Raw genomic sequence first — 19,291 nt, 5'->3', positions numbered from 1 at the left:
CAAGGGCACCCCATAGCACCCATAGCACCCAAGGGCACCCCATAGCACCCAAGGCCACCCCATAGCACCCAAGGGCACCCCATAGCACCCCATAGCACCCAAGGGCGCCCCATAGCACCCAAGGCTGTCATCCATCAACCAAGGATGCCATCCAGCATCCATGGGTGTCTCTCATCACCCAAGGACACCCCATATCACCCAAGGGCACCCAAGGACACCCCATAGCACCCCATACCACCCAAGGGTGCCCCATAGCACCCAAGGACACCCCATAGCACCCACAGGCACCCCATAGCACCCAAGGCCATCCCATAGCACCCAAGGGTGCCATCCATCACCCAAGGATGCTGTCCAGCACCCAAGGCCACCCAAGGCCACCCCATAGCACCCAAGGCCACCCCATAGCACCCATAGCACCCACATGTCAGTTGAGGAAGCGGTGGCAGCGCTTGGCGCCGCAGTTGCAGGGCCCAAGGACACCCCATAGCACCCAAGGGCACCCCATAGCACCCAAGGACACCCCATATCAACCAAGGGCACCCCATAGCACCCAAGGATGTCACCCAGCACCCAAGGACGTGCCCCATGACCCACAGGTGTCCCCCATCACCCAAGGACACCCCATATCAACCAAGGATGCCATCCAGCACCCAAGGGTGCCCCTCATGACCCATAGGTGTCCCTCATCACCCAAGGACACCCCATAGCACCCAAGGCCACCCAAGGCCACCCCATAGCACCCAAGGGTGCCATCCAGCACCCAAGGGAACCATCCGTCACCCAAAGATGTCATCCATCAACAAAGGATGCCATCCAGACCCCAAGGACAACCAAAGACACCCTCCAGCACCCAAGGGCACCCAAGGCCACCCCATAGCACCCAAGGACACCAAAGCCCACCCCATAGCACCCAAGGCCACCCCATAGCACCCAAGGGCACCCTCCAGCACCCAAGGACATGTCCCATCACCCATAGGTGTCCCCCAGCACCCAAGGACACCCCATATCAACCAAGGATGCCATCCAGCACCCAAGGACACCCATGGGCGTCCCCCATCATCTAAGGACACCCCATAGCACCCAAGGACACCCCATATAACCCAAGGACACCCTCCATCAACCAAGGATGCCATCAGACCCCAAAGACACCACCCGGCACCCAAGGACACCCCATAGCACCCAAGGGCACCCAAGGACACCCCATAGCACCCAAGGCCACCCCATAGCACCCATGGGTGACCCCCCAGCACCCATAGCACCCATAGCACCCACGTCTCAGTTGAGGAAGCGGCGGCAGCGCTTGGCGCCGCAGTTGCAGGGCCCAAGGACACCCCATAGCACCCCATAGCACCCAAGGACACCCCATAGCACCCAAGGGCACCCCATAGCACCCAAGGATGTCACCCAGCACCCAAGGACGTGCCCCATGACCCACAGGTGTCCCCCATCACCCAATGACACCCCATATCAACCAAGGATGCCATCCAGCACCCAAGGGTGCCCCTCATGACCCATAGGTGTCCCCCATCACCCAAGGACACCCCATAGCACCCAAGGCCACCCAAGGCCACCCCATAGCACCCAAGGGTGCCATCCAGCACCCAAGGGTGCCCCTCATGACCCATAGGTGTCCCCCATCACCCAAGGCCACCCCATAGCACCCAAGGGTGCCATCCAGCACCCAAGGGAACCATCCGTCACCCAAGGGCACCCACCATCACCCAAAGATGTCATCCATCAACCAAGGATGCCATCCAGACCCCAAGGACAACCAAAGACACCCTCCAGCACCCAAGGGCACCCAAGGCCACCCCAGAGCACCCAAGGACACCAAAGCCCACCCCATAGCACCCAAGGGCACCCCATAGCACCCAAGGGCGCCCCATAGCACCCAAGGCCACCCCATAGCACCCAAGGACACCCAAGAGCACCCAAGGACATTCCCCATCACCCAAGGCCACCCCATAGCACCCGTAGCACCCACGTCTCAGTTGAGGAAGCGGCGGCAGCGCTTGGCGCCGCAGTTGCAGGGCAGCTTGGCGGGCGGCTCCTCGATGGGGAACTTGTAGTCGTAGGTGAGCTCCTCGCCGCGCAGGATGCGGCGCAGGGCGAAGATGACGATGCGCTTGTGCCCCTCCACCTGGATGACGCGCGAGTAGCAGTTGGGCTCGCACGAGTGGTTGATGAAGCGGGCGGCCGAGCCGTGCATGGTGGCGTCCACCACCTCGGCGTCGTCGATGCGGAACATGTAGCAGCCGATGCCCTGGGGGGGACGCGGGAGATGGGGGGACACCATCAATGGGTGGGTCATGGGGACACCATCAATGGATGGGGCGTCATCAATGGTTGGGGCGTCATCAATGGATGGGGCGTCGTCAATGGATGGGGCATCATCAATGGATGGGGCATCATCAATGGTTGGGGCGTCGTCAATGGTTGGGGCGTCATCAATGGATGGGGCGTCATCAATGGTTGGGGCGTCATCAATGGATGGGACATCATCAATGGTTGGGTCATGGTCAATGGGTGGGTCATGGTCAATGGATGGGACGTCATCAATGGGTGGGTCATGGTCAATGGATGGGACGTCATCAATGGGTGGGTCATGGTCAATGGATGGGACGTCATCAATGGGTGGGTCATGGTCAATGGATGGGACGTCATCAATGGGTGGGTCATGGTCAATGGATGGGACGTCATCAATGGGTGGGTCGTCTTCAATGGATGGGTCATGGTCAATGGATGGGACATGGGGACATCATCAATGGTTGGGACATCATCAATAGTTGGGTCATGGTCAATGGATGGGACATGGTCAATGGATGGGACATGGGGACAAGGTCAATGGATGGGACATGGTCAATGGATGGGACATGGGGACATCATCAATGGTTGGGACATCATCAATGGTTGGGTCATGGTCAAGGGATGGGACATGGTCAATGGATGGGACATGGGGACAAGGTCAATGGATGGGACATGGTCAATGGTGGGACATGGTCAATGGGTGGGACATGGGGACAAGGTCAATGGATGGGACATGGTCAATGGATGGGACATGGGGACAAGGTCAATGGATGGGACATGGTCAATGGTGGGACATGGTCAATGGGTGGGACATGGTCAGATGCGGAACATGTAGCAGCCGGTGCCCTGGGGGGGACGCGGGAGGTGGGGGGGACACCATCAATGGGTGGGTCATGGGGACACAATCAATGGATGGGGCGTCATCAATGGTTGGGGCGTCATCAATGGTTCAGTCATGGTCAATGGTTGGGGCATCATCAATGGATGGGGCATCATCAATGGGTGGGTCATGGTCAATGGATGGGGCGTCATCAATGGATGGGGCATCATCAATGGGTGGGAGGTCATCAATGGATGGGAAATCATCAATGGTTGCGGCATCATCAATGGGTGGGACATGGTCAATGGTTGGGGCGTCATCAATGGTTGGGGCATCATCAATGGAAGGGTCATGGTCAATGGGTGGGACATGGTCAATGGATGGGGCGTCATCAATGGGTGGGAGGTCATCAATGGATGGGAAATCATCAATGGTTGCGGCATCATCAATGGGTGGGACATGGTCAATGGTTGGGGCGTCATCAATGGTTGGGGCATCATCAATGGTTCAGTCATGGTCAATGGTTGGGGCATCATCAATGGATGGGAGATGGTCAATGGATGGGGCATCATCAATGGTTGGGGCGTCATCAATGGTTGGGGCGTCATCAATGGATGGGGCATCATCAATGGGTGGGACATGGTCAATGGATGGGACATGGTCAATGGGTGGGACATGGTCAATGGTGGGACATGGTCAATGGGTGGGAGAAGGTCAATGGATGGGTCATGGTCAATGGATGGGACATGGTCAATGGATGGGTCATGGTCAATGGGTGGGTCATGGTCAATGGGTGGGTCATGGTCAATGGTGGGTCATGGTCAATGGATGGGTCATGGTCAATGGTGGGACATGGTCAATGGGTGGGACATGGTCAATGGTGGGTCATGGTCAATGGTGGGACATGGTCAATGGGTGGGACATGGTCAAGGGATGGGACATGGTCAATGGATGGGACATGGTCAATGGATGGGACATGGGGACAAGGTCAATGGATGGGACATGGTCAATGGTGGGACATGGTCAATGGGTGGGACATGGGGACAAGGTCAATGGATGGGACATGGTCAATGGATGGGACATGGTCAATGGGTGGGACATGGTCAATGGATGGGACATGGTCAATGGATGGGACATGGTCAATGGATGGGTCATGGTCAATGGATGGGTCATGGTCAATGGGTGGGACATGGTCAATGGTGGGACATGGTCAATGGTGGGTCATGGTCAATGGATGGGACATGGTCAATGGTGGGTCATGGTCAATGGGTGGGTCATGGTCAATGGGTGGGTCATGGTCAATGGGTGGGTCATGGTCAATGGATGGGACATGGTCAATGGTGGGTCATGGTCAATGGGTGGGTCATGGTCAATGGGTGGGACATGGTCAATGGGTGGGTCATGGTCAATGGATGGGACATGGTCAATGGATGGGACATGGTCAATGGTGGGACATGGGGACATGGTCAATGGGTGGGTCATGGTCAATGGGTGGGACATGGTCAATGGGTGGGACATGGTCAATGGATGGGACATGGTCAATGGGTGGGACATGGTCAATGGATGGGACATGGTCTATGGGTGGGACACGGTCAATGGATGGGACATGGTCAATGGATGGGACATGGTCAATGGGTGGGTCATGGTCAATGGATGGGACATGGTCAATGGATGGGACATGGTCAATGGATGGGACATGGTCAATGGTGGGTCATGGTCAATGGTGGGTCATGGTCAATGGATGGGACATGGTCAATGGGTGGGACATGGTCAATGGGTGGGACATGGTCAATGGGTGGGTCATGGTCAATGGGTGGGTCATGGTCAATGGGTGGGACATGGTCAATGGGTGGGTCATGGTCAATGGGTGGGACATGGTCAATGGATGGGACATGGTCAATGGGTGGGACATGGTCAAGGGTGGGACATGGTCAATGGGTGGGTCATGGTCAATGGGTGGGTCATGGTCAATGGGTGGGACATGGTCAATGGGTGGGTCATGGTCAATGGGTGGGACATGGTCAATGGGTGGGTCATGGTCAATGGGTGGGTCATGGTCAATGGATGGGTCATGGTCAATGGTGGGACATGGTCAATGGGTGGGACATGGTCAATGGTGGGTCATGGTCAATGGTGGGACATGGTCAATGGGTGGGACATGGTCAAGGGATGGGACATGGTCAATGGATGGGACATGGTCAATGGATGGGACATGGGGACAAGGTCAATGGATGGGACATGGTCAATGGTGGGACATGGTCAATGGGTGGGACATGGGGACAAGGTCAATGGATGGGACATGGTCAATGGATGGGACATGGTCAATGGGTGGGACATGGTCAATGGATGGGACATGGTCAATGGATGGGACATGGTCAATGGATGGGACATGGTCAATGGGTGGGACAAGGTCAATGGATGGGACATGGTCAATGGTGGGACATGGTCAATGGGTGGGACATGGTCAATGGATGGGACATGGTCAATGGATGGGACATGGTCAATGGGTGGGACAAGGTCAATGGATGGGACATGGTCAATGGTGGGACATGGTCAATGGGTGGGACATGGTCAGATGCGGAACATGTAGCAGCCGGTGCCCTGGGGGGGACGCGGGAGGTGGGGGGGACACCATCAATGGGTGGGGCATGGGGACACCATCAATGGATGGGGCGTCATCAATGGTTGGGGCGTCATCAATGGATGGGGCATCATCAATGGTTGGGGCGTCATCAATGGTTGGGGCATCATCAATCGATGAGTCATGGTCAATGGATGGGGCATCATCAATGGTTGGGGCGTCATCAATGGTTGGGGCATCATCAATGGTTCAGTCATGGTCAATGGATGGGGCATCATCAATGGATGGGGCATCATCAATGGTTGGGGCATCATCAATCGATGAGTCATGGTCAATGGATGGGGCATCATCAATGGTTGGGGCGTCATCAATGGTTGGGGCATCATCAATGGTTCAGTCATGGTCAATGGATGGGGCATCATCAATGGATGGGGCATCATCAATGGGTGGGGCGTCATCAATGGATGGGGCGTCGTCAATGGATGGGGCATCATCAATGGTTGGGGCATCATCAATGGTTCAGTCATGGTCAATGGTTGGGTCATGGTCAATGGGTGGGACATGGGGACATGGTCAATGGATGGGTCATGGTCAATGGATGGGGACATGCAGATGTTGGGGATGGTCAATGGATGGGACATGGTCAATGGGTGGGACATGGGGACACAATCAATGGATGGGGCATCATCAATGGTTGGGGCATCATCAATGGTTCAGTCATGGTCAATGGATGGGGCGTCATCAATGGATGGGGCATCATCAATGGGTGGGTCATGGTCAATGGATGGGGCGTCATCAATGGATGGGAGATGGTCAATGGATGGGGCATCATCAATGGTTGGGGCGTCATCAATGGATGGGGCGTCATCAATGGATGGGGCGTCATCAATGGTTGGGACACCATCAATGGTTGGGGCGTCATCAATGGATGGGTCATGGTCAATGGTGGGACATGGTCAATGGGTGGGTCATGGTCAATGGGTGGGACATGCTCAATGGGTGGGACATGGTCAATGGGTGGGACATGGTCAATGGTGGGACATGGTCAATGGGTGGGACATGGTCAATTGGTGGGACATGGTCAATGGGTGGGACATGGTCAATGGGTGGGACATGGTCAATGGTGGGTCATGGTCAATGGTGGGACATGGTCAATGGGTGGGACATGGTCAATGGATGGGGCATCATCAATGGATGGGGACATGGGGACATGGGGACAAGGTCAATGGATGGGTCATGGTCAATGGATGGGACACTAGCAATGGATGGGACATGGGGACACAATCAAGGGATGGGACATGGTCAATGGATGGGACATGGGGACATGGTCAATGGATGGGACACTAGCAATGGATGGGACATGGGGACACAATCAAGGGATGGGACATGGTCAATGGATGGGACATGGGGACATGGTCAATGGTGGGTCATGGTCAATGGATGGGACATGGTCAATGGGTGGGACATGGTCAATGGATGGGACATGGTCAATGGTGGGACATGGTCAATGGATGGGACATGGTCAATGGGTGGGTCATGGTCAATGGATGGGACATGGTCAATGGGTGGGTCATGGTCAATGGTGGGTCATGGTCAATGGGTGGGTCATGGTCAATGGATGGGTCATGGTCAATGGGTGGGACATGGTCAATGGTTGGGGCGTCATCAATGGATGGGTCATGGTCAATGGTGGGACATGGTCAATGGGTGGGACATGGTCAATGGATGGGACATGGTCAATGGTGGGACATGGTCAATGGGTGGGACATGGTCAATGGATGGGTCATGGTCAATGGTGGGACATGGTCAATGGATGGGTCATGGTCAATGGGTGGGACATGGTCAATGGGTGGGACATGGTCAATGGGTGGGACATGGTCAGATGCGGAACATGTAGCAGCCGATGCCCTGGGGGGGACGCGGGAGATGGGGGGGACACCATCAATGGGTGGGACATGGGGACACCATCAATGGATGGGGCGTCATCAATGGATGGGTCATGGTCAATGGATGGGTCATGGTCAATGGGTGGGTCATGGTCAATGGATGGGACATGGTCAATGGATGGGTCATGGTCAATGGGTGGGTCATGGTCAATGGGTGGGACATGGTCAATGGTGGGTCATGGTCAATGGGTGGGTCATGGTCAATGGTGGGTCATGGTCAATGGGTGGGTCATGGTCAATGGGTGGGACATGGTCAATGGTGGGTCATGGTCAATGGGTGGGTCATGGTCAATGGTGGGTCATGGTCAATGGGTGGGACATGGTCAATGGGTGGGACATGGTCAATGGATGGGACATGGTCAATGGGTGGGTCATGGTCAATGGGTGGGACGTGGTCAATGGTGGGTCATGGTCAATGGGTGGGACATGGTCAATGGTGGGACATGGTCAATGGTGGGACATGGTCAATGGGTGGGACATGGTCAATTGGTGGGACATGGTCAATGGGTGGGACATGGTCAATGGGTGGGACATGGTCAATGGTGGGTCATGGTCAATGGTGGGACATGGTCAATGGGTGGGACATGGTCAATGGATGGGGCATCATCAATGGTTGGGGCATCATCAATAGGTGGGGCATCATCAATGGATGGGGCATCATCAATGGTTGGGGCATCATCAATGGATGGGGCATGGTCAATGGATGGGGCATCATGAATGGTTGGGTCATGGTGAATGGGTGGGACATGGGGACACGGTCAATGGATGGGACACCATCAATGGATGGGGACATGGGGACATGGGGACAAGGTCAATGGATGGGTCATGGTCAATGGATGGGACACTAGCAATGGATGGGACATGGGGACACAATCAAGGGATGGGACATGGTCAATGGATGGGACATGGGGACATGGTCAATGGTGGGTCATGGTCAATGGATGGGACATGGTCAATGGGTGGGTCATGGTCAATGGGTGGGACATGGTCAATGGTGGGTCATGGTCAATGGATGGGTCATGGTCAATGGGTGGGTCATGGTCAATGGATGGGACATGGTCAATGGATGGGACATGGTCAATGGATGGGTCATGGTCAATGGGTGGGTCATGGTCAATGGTGGGACATGGTCAATGGGTGGGTCATGGTCAATGGGTGGGTCATGGTCAATGGTGGGTCATGGTCAATGGATGGGACATGGTCAATGGGTGGGTCATGGTCAATGGATGGGACATGGTCAATGGGTGGGTCATGGTCAATGGTGGGTCATGGTCAATGGATGGGACATGGTCAATGGTGGGTCATGGTCAATGGTGGGACATGGTCAATGGTGGGACATGGTCAATGGCGGGACATGGAGCGGCTGATGCCCTGGGGGGGCAACTGGGACACCCTGAGCTCCATAAGGTGTCCCCAAAGTGTCCCCAAGTGTCCCCAAGGTCCTAAAGTGTCCCAAAGTGTCCCCAGGGTGTCCTCAAGGTCCCCAAAGTGTCCCCAAGGTGTCCCCAAGCTCCCACTTTACCACCAACCTCCTCCCAGTTGCTCATGAGGGGCCCCTGAAACGTCCCCAAAGTGTCCCCAAGTGTCCCCAAAGTGTCCCCAAAGTGTCCCCAATGTCCCCAAAGTGTCCCCAAAGTGTCCCCAAGGTCCCTAAAGTGTCCCCAAGGTGTTCCCAAGGTCCCCAAAGTGTCCCCAAGGTCCCCAAAGTGTCCCCAAGGTGTCCCCAAGTGTCCCTAAAGTGTCCCCATAGTGCCTCTAAAGTGTCCCCAAAGTGTCCCCAAGTGTCCCCAAGGTCCCCAAAGTGTCCCCAAGGTCCCCAAAGTGTCCCCAAAGTGTCCCCAAGGTCCCTAAAGTATCCCCAAGGTGTTCCCAAGTGTCCCCAAGGTCCCCAAAGTGTCCCAAAGTGTCTCCAAGGTCCCCGAGGTGTCCCCAAGGTCCCTAAAGTGTCTCCAAGGTGTCTCCAAGTGCCCCCAATGTCCCCAAAGTGTCCCCAAAGTGCCTCTAAAGTGTCCCCAAAGTGTCCCCAAGTGTCCCCAAGGTCCCCAAAGTGTCCCCAAGGTACCCAAAGTGTCCCCAAAGTGTCCCCAAAGTGTCCCCAATGTCCCCCCAAGGTCCCTAAAGTGTCCCCAAAGTGTCCCCATGGTGTCCCCAAAGTGTCCCAAAGTGTCTCCAAGGTCCCCGAGGTGTCCCCAAGGTCCCTAAAGTGTCCCCAAGGTGTCCCCAAGTGCCCCCAATGTCCCCAAAGTGTCCCCAAGTGTCCCCAGATGTCCCCAAAGTGCCCCTAAAGTGTCCCCAAGGTGTCCCCAAAGTGTCCCCAATGTCCCCAAAGTGTCCCCAAGGTCCCCAAAGTGTCCCCAAGGTGTCCCCAAGTGCCCCTAAAGTGTCCCCAAAGTGCCTCTAAAGTGTCCCCAAAGTGTCCCCAAGTGTCCCCCCAAGGTCCCTAAAGTGTCCCCAAGGTGTTCCCAACTGTCCCCAAGGTCCCCAAAGTGTCCCCAAGGTGTCCCCAAGGTCCCTAAAGTGTCCCCAGAGTGTCCCCACGGTGTCCCCAAAGTGTCCCAAAGTGTCTCCAAGGTCTCTGAGTTGTCCCCAAGGTCCCCAAAGTGTCCCTAAAGTGTCCCCAAAGTGCCCCCAATGTCCCCAAGTGTCCCCAGATGTCCCCAAAGTGCCCCTAAAGTGTCCCCAAGGTGTCCCCAAAGTGTCCCCGAGGTGTCCCCGAGTGTCCCCGAGGTCCCCGCGGTGCCACCTTGCTGTCGTAGAACTTCTCGCGCTTGTCGGTGAGCACGGAGCGCACGACGATGCCCGAGTACTCGATGACCATCTCGCCCGCCTCGATGTTGCGCTTGCAGAACAGACCCCGGCCGTGGATGGCGGAGCTGGGGACAGGGGACAACGGGGACATTGGGGACAACAGGGACATTGGGGACAATGGGGACATTGGGGACAGTGGGGACATTGGGGGCAATGGGGACATTGGGGACATTGGGGGCAATGGGGACATTGGGGACAATGGGGACATTGGGGACAATGGGGGCGATGGGGACAATGGGGGCAATGGGGACATTGGGGGCGATGGGACATTGGGGACAATGGGGGGAATGGGGACATTGGGGACAACGGGGACATTGGGGACAATGGGGACAGTGGGGACAATGGGGACAATGGGGACATTGGGGACAATGGGGACATTGGGGGCAGTGGGTGGAATGGGGACAATGGGGACATTGGGGACATTGGGGACAACGGGGACATTGGGGACATTGGGGGAAATGGGGACAATGGGGGCAACAGGGGCAATGGGGACATTGGGGACAATGGGGGCATTGGGGACAATGGGGGGAATGGGGACATTGGGGACAATGGGGACATTGGGGACAACGGGGACATTGGGGACAATGGGGACAATGGGGGCAACAGGGGCAATGGGGACATTGGGGACAATGGGGACAATGGGGACAATGGGGACATCATGGGTATAATGGGGACAATGGGGGCAATGGGGACAATGGGGACATTGGGGGCAATGGGACATCGTGGGGACATTGGGGACAATGGGACAACATGGGGACAGTGGGGGCAATGGGGACATTGGGGATATGGGGACATGGGGACATGGGGACAAGGGACACGGGTGGGTCACCCACCGGTAGACGCCGACGCTCTCTCGGTGGCTTCTCTTGAGGTGCCGGAACCGCATGGCCAGGGGCAGCTCCAGGCTGGCGGCGCGGCTGGGGGGACCCAGGCGTTCGGGAGGGACCCAGGAGTTCGGGAGGGACCCAGGAGTTTGGGGAAGAACAAAAGTTCCGGGCGGAACCAAAGTTCGGGGTCGCGGGGGCAGAGGGGGGGAGGTTTAGACGTGGCACCGAGGCGCCTGGGGGACCGGAAGTGATGTTGCACCGAGGCAAATGGGGGGGAAACGGCCGGTTCGAGGCTCCCAGTTGGGATTTTGGGGTTGCGGGAACATGGGAGTTCAGGGGACCCAGGAGTTCGGGAAGGGACCCAGGAGTGCGGGAGGGGACCCAGGCATTCGGGAGGGACCCAGGAGTTTGGGAAGGGACCGAGGTGTTCGGGAGGGACCCAGGAGTTCAGGGAGGGACCCAGGCGTCCGGGAGGGACCCAGGCGTCCGGCTCACCGGGGGGCCTTGAGCTGGGTGTCCTCGTCCTCGTCGTCGCGCGGCGCCCCCTGGGGCAGCGCCCGGTGCTGCGACGCCAGGAAGCTGAACATGTCGAACGTGCACTTCCTGCGGGGGAGGGGCGCGCTGAGACACCCATGGGTGCCCCCCACCCAGCGGGGACCCCCCAGCACCCACGGGTGACCCCCGACCCAATGGGTGACCCCCCAAGTCAATGGGTGAATCCCCAACCCAATGGGTGACCCCCAATCCATTGGGTGACCCCCCAACCCAATGGGTGACCCCATAGCACCCATAGGTGACCCCCAACGCAATGGGTGACTCCCCAACCCAATGGGTGACCCCCAATCCAATGGGTGACCCCATAGCACCCATAGGTGACCCCCAACCCAATGGGTGACTCCCCAATCCAATGGGTGACCCCATAGCACCCATAGGTGACCCCCAACCCAATGGGTGACCCCCCAACCCAATGGGTGACTCCCCAATCCAATGGGTGACCCCATAGCACCCATAGGTGACCCGCAACCCAATGGGTGACCCCCCAACCCAATGGGTGACCCCCAATCCAATGGGTGACCCCCCAATCCAATGGGTGACCCCCAATCCAATGGGTGACCCCCCAATCCAATAGGTGACCCCATAGCACCCATAGGTGACCCCCAACCCAATGGGTGACCCCCCAATCCAATGGGTGACCCCCAACCCAATGGGTGACCCCATAGCACCCATAGGTGACACCCACCCACCCATGGGTGCCCCATGGAGATGTCCCAGTGACCCACAGTGACCCTATGGGGGGTCCCAGTGACCCTATGGGGGGGTCCCAGTCACCCTATGGGGGTCCCAGTCACCCATAGTGACCCTATGGGGGGTCCCAGTCACCCTATGGGGGTCCCAGTGACCCATAGTGACCCTATGGGGGGGTCCCAGTGACCCTATGGGGGTCCCAGTCACCCTATGGGGGTCCCAGTGACCCATAGTGACCCATAGTGACCCTATGGGGGTCCCAGTCACCCATAGTGACCCTACGGGGGGGTCCCAGTCACCCTATGGGGGTCCCAGTCACCCATAGTGACCCTATGGGGGGGTCCCAGTCACCCTATGGGGGGGTCCCAGTCACCCTATGGGGGTCCCAGTCACCCATAGTGACCCATAGTGACCCTATGGGGGGTCCCAGTCACCCTATGGGGGTCCCAGTGACCCATAGTGACCCTATGGGCGTCCCAGTCACCCATAGTGACCCTATGGGGGGGGTCCCAGTCACCCTATGGGGGGGTCCCAGTCACCCTATGGGGGTCCCAGTCACCCATAGTGACCCTATGGGGGGGTTTCCCCACGACCCAATATGGGGGTTTCCCCATCACCCTACGGGGTCCCCCCACCCATGGGTGCCCCGGGGGGGCGGTCTGAGCACCCACCTCACGTAGAGCTCGGCCCGGGCGCACCCCGAGGGGTTTCGGGGGGTCGGGTGGGGGGGGTCCTGGCGCGGGTGGTACCGGAACTGGTAGCGGGGGCACAAACCGGCCCCCGGCAGCTGCTCCACCAGGAACACGACGGCCTCGTGCTGCACCCCCAGCCAGCGGGACCCGCTCAGCCCTGCGGGGGGACCCAGGAGTTCGGGGAGGGACCCAGGAGTTCGGGGGGGGACCCAGGAGTTCGGGGGGGGACCCAGGAGTTCGGGGCGGAACCAAAAAGTTAGGGGCGGAACCAAAGTTCGGGGTCGCGGGGGCGGGGGGGGGAGGTTTAGACGTGGCACCGAGGCGCCTGGGGGACCGGAAGTGATGTTGCACCGAGGCAAATGGGGGGGAAACGGCCGGTTCGAGGCTCCCAGTTGGGATTTTGGGGTTGTGGGAACATGGGAGTTCAGGGGACCCAGGAGTTCGGGGAGGGACCCAGGAGTTCGGGGAGGGACCCAGGAGTTCGGGAGGGGACCCAGGAGTTCGGGAGGGACCCAGGAGTTCTGGAGGGACCCAGGAGTTCGGGAGGGACCCAGGCGTCCGGGAGGGGCCCAGGAGTTTGGGGAGGGACCCAGGAGTTTGGGGAGGGACCCAGGAGTTCAGGAGGGACCCAGGAGTTCGGGAGGGACCCAGGAGTTCGGGAGGGACCCAGGCGTCCGGGAGGGACCCAGGCGTCCGGGCTCACCGGCGAACGAGAGGTGTCGGAGCCGCGCGTTGGCTCGAGCCTCCTGAACCTTCTCGGTGACGACGCGCCAGGCGCCTGGGGACAGGGACAGTGTCACCGTGTCCCCAATGTCCCCATGGCCCCCATTGTCCCCAATGTCCCCCCATTACCCCCAATGTCCCCCCATTGTCCCCAATGTCCCCCCATTGTCCCCATTAGCTCCATATTGTCCCCATCATTCTCATTGTCCCCATCATCCCCCATGTCCCCTTGTCCCCCCATGTCCCCATATCCTCCCATTATCCCCATGTCCCCATTATCCCCATTGTCCCCTTTGTCCCCAATGTCTCCCAATATCCCCAATACCCCCATTAACTCCAATGTCCCCCCAATGTCCCCATTGTCCCCATTATCCCCAATGTCCCCATTGACTCTAATGTCCCCATCATCCCCATTATCCCCAATGTCCCCATTGTCCCCATTGTCCCCCTTGTCCCCATCGTCCCCATCATCCCCATTGACCCATTGTCCCCATTGTCCCCCTTGTCCCCATTATCCCCATCATCCCCATTGACTCCAATGTCCCCATCACCTCCATTGACCCAAATGTCCCCATCGCCCCCATTGTCCCCATTATCCCCATTGTCACCATCATCCCCATTGCCCCCATTATTCATCCCCATGTCCCCAATGTCCCCATTGTCCCCATGTCCCCAATGTCCCCATTGTCCCCATGTCCCCATTGTCCCCATTGTCCCCATCATCCCCATTGTCCCCATCACCCCCATTGTCCCCATCATCCCCATTGACCCCAATGTCCCCATTGACTCCAATGTCCCCATCATGCCTATTATCCCCATTGTCCCCATTATCCCCATTGTCCCCATGTCCCCATTGTCCCCATTAACCCCAATGTCCCCATTGCCCCATTGTCCCCATCATCCCTATTATCCCCATTGTCCCCATGTGCCCCATCATCCCCCTTGTCCCCTCATTGTCCCCATTGTCCCCATCATCCCCATTGTCCCCATTGCCCCATTGTCCCCATCACCCCCATCATCCCCATTATCCTCATTGACCCCATGTCCCCCTGTCCCCATATCCCCCCATTGCCCCCATCACCCCCATCACCCCCATCGCCCCCATTGTCCCCATTGTCCCCATTGTCCCCATGTCCCCGTGTCCCCGTCCCACCCTCGATGGAGGGGGCGCTGACGCTCAGCCCGTCCTCGTTGCTGATCTCGAAGCACAACTGGGGGCGGGGGGGGGAGGGGCTGCCGGGGGGCGGGGCCTCGTCCTCCGAGCTGCCACCTGGGGGACATGGGGACAATGGGGACAATGGGGACAATGGGACATGGGACATGGGGACAATGGGACATGGGGACAATGGGACATGGGACATGGGGACAATGGGACATGGGGACAATGGGACATGGGGACAATGGGACATGGGGATATGGGGACGTGGGGACATGGGGACAGTGGCACATGGGACAGGGGGACAGGGGGACAATGGGACATGGGGACATGGGGACAGGGGGACATGGGGACAATGGGATATGGAGACATGGGGACAATGGGACATGGGGACAATGGGACATGGGGACAGGGGGACATGGGGACAATGGGACAATGGGACATGGGGACAGGGGGACAATGGGGACAGGGGGGCAGGGGGACAGGGGGACAGGGGGACAGGGGGACAATGGGACATGGGGACATGGGGACAGGGGGACATGGGGACAATGGGATATGGAGACATGGGGACAATGGGACATGGGGACAATGGGACAGGGGGACATGGGGACAATGGGACATGGGGACATGGGGACTCTTCAGGGTCCCATCCCCAATGTCCCCATGTCCCCATAGTCCCCAATGTCCCCAATGTCCCCATAGTCCCCATTGTCTCCAATGTCCCCACTGTCCCCACTGTCCCCATTGTCCCCATTGTCCCCAATGTCCCCACCTGCGCATTCCCACGGTGGCTCCGCGGTGACGTCACTCGGGGGGGACCTGTGGGGACACGGGGGGTCAGAGGTCATGGCGCCCGGAGGGGACTGGGGGAACTGGGACGGGCCCAGGGACCCAACTGGGAGTGACTGGGATTAATTGGGATGGACCCAACTGGGATGGACCCAACTGGGATGGACCCAACTGGGATTGACCCGACTGGGATGGACCCGACTGGGATGGACCCAACTGGGATGGACCCAGTGACCCAACTGGGATGGACGCAACTGGGATGGACCCAATGACCCCACTGGGATGGACCCAACTGGGATGGACCCGACTGGGATGGACCCAACTGGGATGGACCCAACTGGGATGATCCCAATGACCCAACTGGGAGCAACTGGGATGGACCCAACTGGGATTAATTGGGATGGACCCAACTGGGATGGACCCAACTGGGATGATTCCAATGACCCAACTGGGGTGGACCCAACTGGGATGGACCCAACTGGGATTAATTGGGATGGACCCAACTGGGATGGACCCAACTGGGATTGACTGGGATGGACCCAACTGGGATTGACTGGGATGGACCCAACTGGGATGGACCCAACTGGGATTGAGTGGGATGGACCCAACTGGGATGACCCAACTGGGATGATCCCAATGACCCAACTGGGATTGACTGGGATGGACCCAACTGGGATGATTCCAATGACCCAACTGGGATTGACTGGGATGGACCCAACTGGGATGGACCCAACTGGGATTGAGTGGGATGGACCCAACTGGGATGATCCCATTGACCCAGCTGGGAGCAACTGGGATGGACCGAACTGGGATGGACCCAACTGGGATTAACTGGGATGGACCCAACTGGGAAGGACCCAACTGGGAGTGACTGGGATGGACCCAACTGGGATGACCCAACTGGGATGGACCCAACTGGGATGGACCCAACTGGGATGGACCCAACTGGGAGTGACTGGGATGGACCCAACTGGGACGGACCCAACTGGGATGGACCCAACTGGGATGGACCCAACTGGGAGCAACTGGGATGGACCCAACTGGGATTAACTGGGATGGACCCAACTGGGATGACCCAACTGGGATGGACCCAACTGGGATGGACCAAACTGGGATTGACTGGGATGGACCCAACTGGGATGGACCCAACTGGGATGGACCCAACTGGGATGGACCCAACTGGGATTAATTGGGATGGACCCAACTGGGATGGACCCAATGACCCAACTGGGCTGGTCCCAGTGACCCAACTGGGCTGAACTGGGCCGCCCGTCCCCGCTGTCGTGTCCCCCACCTGGTGTCCCCGTTGGTGTCACTGGTCTCGCTGGTGTCCCCGTTGGTGTCCTCGAGCCGCGGCCTCTTGGTCCCCGTCCCCAAGGTGTCCCCGGGGCGTTTGTGTCCCCAGGGGGTGACGTCATCACGGGTGACGGTGATGTCATCGCGGGGGGCGGTGACGTCATCGCGGGGGGCGGCGTGGCCGTTGGTGGCACCTCCATAGGTGACACTTGCGGGGCCACCGTGTCCATTGGTGACGCTTCCGGGGGTGACGTCCCCATAGGTGACACCCCCGTGGGTGGCATCTCCATAGGTGACGTTCCCATGGGTGACGTCCCTATAGGTGGCGTCTCCGTAGGTGACATTCCCATGGGTGACACTCCCATGGGTGACACTTCCAAGGCCGCCGCGTCCATGGGTGACATCTCCACAGGTGACAGCCCCATTGGTGACATCTCCATGGGTGACACGGCCACGGGTGACACCTCCAGGGCCACCAAGACCATCGAGGACACGTCCATGGGTGACACTTCCAGGGCCACCACAGCCATTGGTGACATCTCCATAGGTGACATTTCTATGGGTGACATCTCCAGGGCCACCACGGCCATAGGTGACATCTCCATGGGTGACACTTCCAGGGCCACCACGGCCATTGGTGACATCTCCATGGGTGACATCTCCATGGGTGACATCTCCACGGCCATCACGTCCATAGGTGACACTTCCAGGGCCACCATGTCCATAGGTGACACTTCCAGGGCCACCATGGCCATAGGTGACAGTTCCATGGGTGACGTCCCCATTGGTGGCATCTCCATGGGTGACATCTCCAGGGCCACCACAGCCATCACGTCCATAGGTGACACTTCCAAGGCCACCACGTCCATAGGTGACACTTCCACGGGTGACATCCCCATTGGTGGCATCTCCATGGCCACCACGTCCATAGGTGACACTTCCATGGGTGACGTCCCCATTGGTGGCATCTCCATGGGTGACATCTCCAGGGCCACCACGTCCATAGGTGACACTTCCATGGTTGATATCCCCATTGGTGGCATCTCCATGGGTGACATCTCCATGGCCACCACGTCCATAGGTGACACTTCCATGGGTGACGTCCCCATTGGTGGCATCTCCATAGGTGACACTTCCATGGGTGACATCCCCATTGGTGGCATCTCCATGGGTGACACTTCCATGGTTGATGTCCCCATTGGTGGCATCTCCATGGGTGACATCTCCAGGGCCACCACGTCCATAGGTGACACTTCCATGGGTGACATCCCCATTGGTGGCCTCTCCATAGGTGACACTTCCATGGGTGACGTCCCCATTGGTGGCCTCTCCGCGGTTGACGTCCCAGCCAGGACACCCGTCCCCATTGTCCCCATTGTCCCCATTGTCCCCGTTGTCCCCAACCGTGTTCCTGAGCACGAACTCCAGGATGTCGGAGGGCAGGGGGGACCCCCCCGCCGTCCCTCGTCCCCCCCGTTGTCCCTTGTCCCCCGCGTCCCCCGCCCCGTCCAGCTGCTGGATGGGGGGGTGGGGCGGGGGGGGGAGGGGACACGGTGGCCCCCGCGGTGTCACCACGGTGCGCGGGAAGCGGGAGTAGCGCCGGGTGACGTCACCGTCGTCATCGTTGTCCCCGTCGCTGCTGTCGCCCCCCGGTGGCCGCGGGGGGGGGAGGGGTTGGGGACAGCGGCGGGGGGGAGGGGACACGGGGTGACGCGCCCGCCGGGGGAGGGGCGGGAACTCGGGGTCGCCCGCGCTCAGGATGTGACGGGACAGGGAGGGGGCGGAGCCTGAGGGGACAGAGGGGACACGGGGGTCAGCGAGGGGCCGTGTCCCCAAATCCACGTGTCCCCATGTCCCCATATCCCCCTGTCCCCCTGTCCCCATGTCCCTCTGTCCCCATGTCCCCAAATCCCCATTGTCCCCATGTCCCTCTGTCCCCATGTCCCCAAATCCCCATGTCCCATGTCCCCCTGTCCCCAAATCCCCATTGTCCCCATGTCCCCAAATCCCCATTGTCCCCATGTCCCTCTGTCCCCCTGTCCCCAAATCCCCATTGTCCCCATGTCCCCCTGTCCCCAAATCCCCATTGTCCCCATGTCCC

At 58.9% G+C, this 19,291-nt stretch overlaps 1 protein-coding gene across 1 annotated transcript in view; it reads right to left on the bottom strand.

Annotated features, from left to right (window-relative positions):
• LOC309450738 (histone-lysine N-methyltransferase 2B-like) overlaps positions 1-19,291 on the bottom strand; it is a 40,590-nt gene that overhangs the window by 1,818 nt on the left and 19,481 nt on the right. Inside the window, exons 15-23 of the mRNA XM_082073812.1 lie at positions 17,189-18,977; positions 15,878-15,924; positions 15,103-15,219; positions 13,930-14,004; positions 13,206-13,383; positions 11,785-11,892; positions 11,296-11,379; positions 10,398-10,527; positions 1,985-2,263 (exon numbers count right to left, since the gene is read on the bottom strand). Coding sequence (XP_081929938.1) covers positions 1,988-2,263; positions 10,398-10,527; positions 11,296-11,379; positions 11,785-11,892; positions 13,206-13,383; positions 13,930-14,004; positions 15,103-15,219; positions 15,878-15,924; positions 17,189-18,977 — 2,804 coding nt within the window. The 3' untranslated portion in view covers positions 1,985-1,987. The remainder of the gene's footprint in view (positions 1-1,984; positions 2,264-10,397; positions 10,528-11,295; positions 11,380-11,784; positions 11,893-13,205; positions 13,384-13,929; positions 14,005-15,102; positions 15,220-15,877; positions 15,925-17,188; positions 18,978-19,291) is intronic.

The sequence above is a fragment of the Streptopelia decaocto genome, assembly GCF_964273445.1.
Source record: "Streptopelia decaocto genome assembly, chromosome: 28".
Classification (NCBI taxonomy): domain Eukaryota; kingdom Metazoa; phylum Chordata; class Aves; order Columbiformes; family Columbidae; genus Streptopelia; species Streptopelia decaocto.
The sequence above is the reverse complement of the archived record's forward strand: the minus strand, read 5'-3'. Positions and strand labels throughout refer to the sequence as shown.